The sequence below is a fragment of the Elephantulus edwardii genome, unplaced genomic scaffold (assembly GCF_000299155.1).
Source record: "Elephantulus edwardii isolate Elephantulus edwardi_28Jun2011 unplaced genomic scaffold, EleEdw1.0 scaffold00032, whole genome shotgun sequence".
Classification (NCBI taxonomy): domain Eukaryota; kingdom Metazoa; phylum Chordata; class Mammalia; order Macroscelidea; family Macroscelididae; genus Elephantulus; species Elephantulus edwardii.
In genome coordinates this window covers 9,981,246-9,982,448 of record NW_006399782.1, presented here as the reverse complement: position 1 = coordinate 9,982,448, position 1,203 = coordinate 9,981,246, and the positions used below count along the sequence as shown (strand labels likewise).

At 38.6% G+C, this 1,203-nt stretch overlaps 1 protein-coding gene across 1 annotated transcript in view; it reads right to left on the bottom strand.

Moving 5' to 3' along the window:
- POLQ (polymerase (DNA directed), theta) overlaps positions 1–1,203 on the bottom strand; it is a 103,404-nt gene that overhangs the window by 69,152 nt on the left and 33,049 nt on the right. The window contains exon 8 of the mRNA XM_006884314.1: positions 239–414. Coding sequence (XP_006884376.1) covers positions 239–414 — 176 coding nt within the window. The remainder of the gene's footprint in view (positions 1–238; positions 415–1,203) is intronic.

The window sequence follows — 1,203 nt, the reverse complement described above, 5'->3', positions numbered from 1 at the left end:
AAAAAAAAAAAAAAAAAAAAAAAAGAACAGTAATAGTTTAATTCACTTCCCCAATTATCCAAAACACCTTCTTTTTAACACTTACATATGATACATAGAGTTGAGTTGAGTTGATACAATATGGAGTTCTCCAGTGAAATATGTTTGTTTGACTTTTATTTAAGCTTGATTACTAGAGTTTAAAAAATTGAATCTAGACTTATTCACAGCCATTAAGAAATCAAATGCACACAAATACAAAAAAGAGGACATTAATATATGGAATACCTGCATGATGAAATGCTACTCCCCATGGTACAGTTTTTTGTAACACAGAATCCAAGCCTGAAGGCAAACGTTTTAACTGGTCCATGACTTCCAGGAGACCCTTTTGGTCCAGAATCACTGGTGGAAGTCCAGATGATTTTGCTACTTCTGCCATTAAAAAAAAAATTAATAAAATCATCAACAGAGTTCATGTCTGGTTGAGCCCACTGAAGTGCTGCTTTGTGCCTAAGTCATGATGCAGCAAATAACTAGAGCAGTGACACTAGAAACAGCATATTATATTTATTCGGTTGCCATGAATAAGATTTGGCTCAATGGCAACAGGTTTGGTGTTTTCAGTTTTGTTAAATCTTCAAAAAACACTGATACTTGACTCAGTCTAGATGTTGTTGTTTTACGCCGTTGAGTTGATTACAACTCCTAGCATCCACTGCAATCAACAGATCAGAGCCAGACACTAGCCTGCATGATCCTCGTGATCTCCAACATGTTCATGCCCATTGTCACAGTCATGGTGTCAATTCATGTCGTTGAGGATGGTCCTCTTCTTTGCTAACCCTCTGCCTTTCCCAGCAGGATGTCTTTTTCCAAGGACTGGCCCCTCTTGACATGCGCTACGTCTTTGAAGTTTCACTGTCCTTGTCTCTAAAAGGCATTTTGTTTGTACTGCCTTTGATAGCTATACTGTTGTTGTTATTAGGTACCATCAAGGCAAATACGACCCATAGAGGCCCTATAAACAACAGAGATTAACTCTGTCCTATCCTTTGTCAAGCATGATGACCTCTCCAAAGAATAGCCTCTCTTGGCAACATGCCTAAAGTATGTGAGATGAAGTATTGTCAGCTGGACCTCAAAGGAGCACTCTAGCTGCACTTTCTCCAAAACGTATCTGTTTCTTCTTTTGGCAGTCATGGGTTATTCAGCACTCTTTTC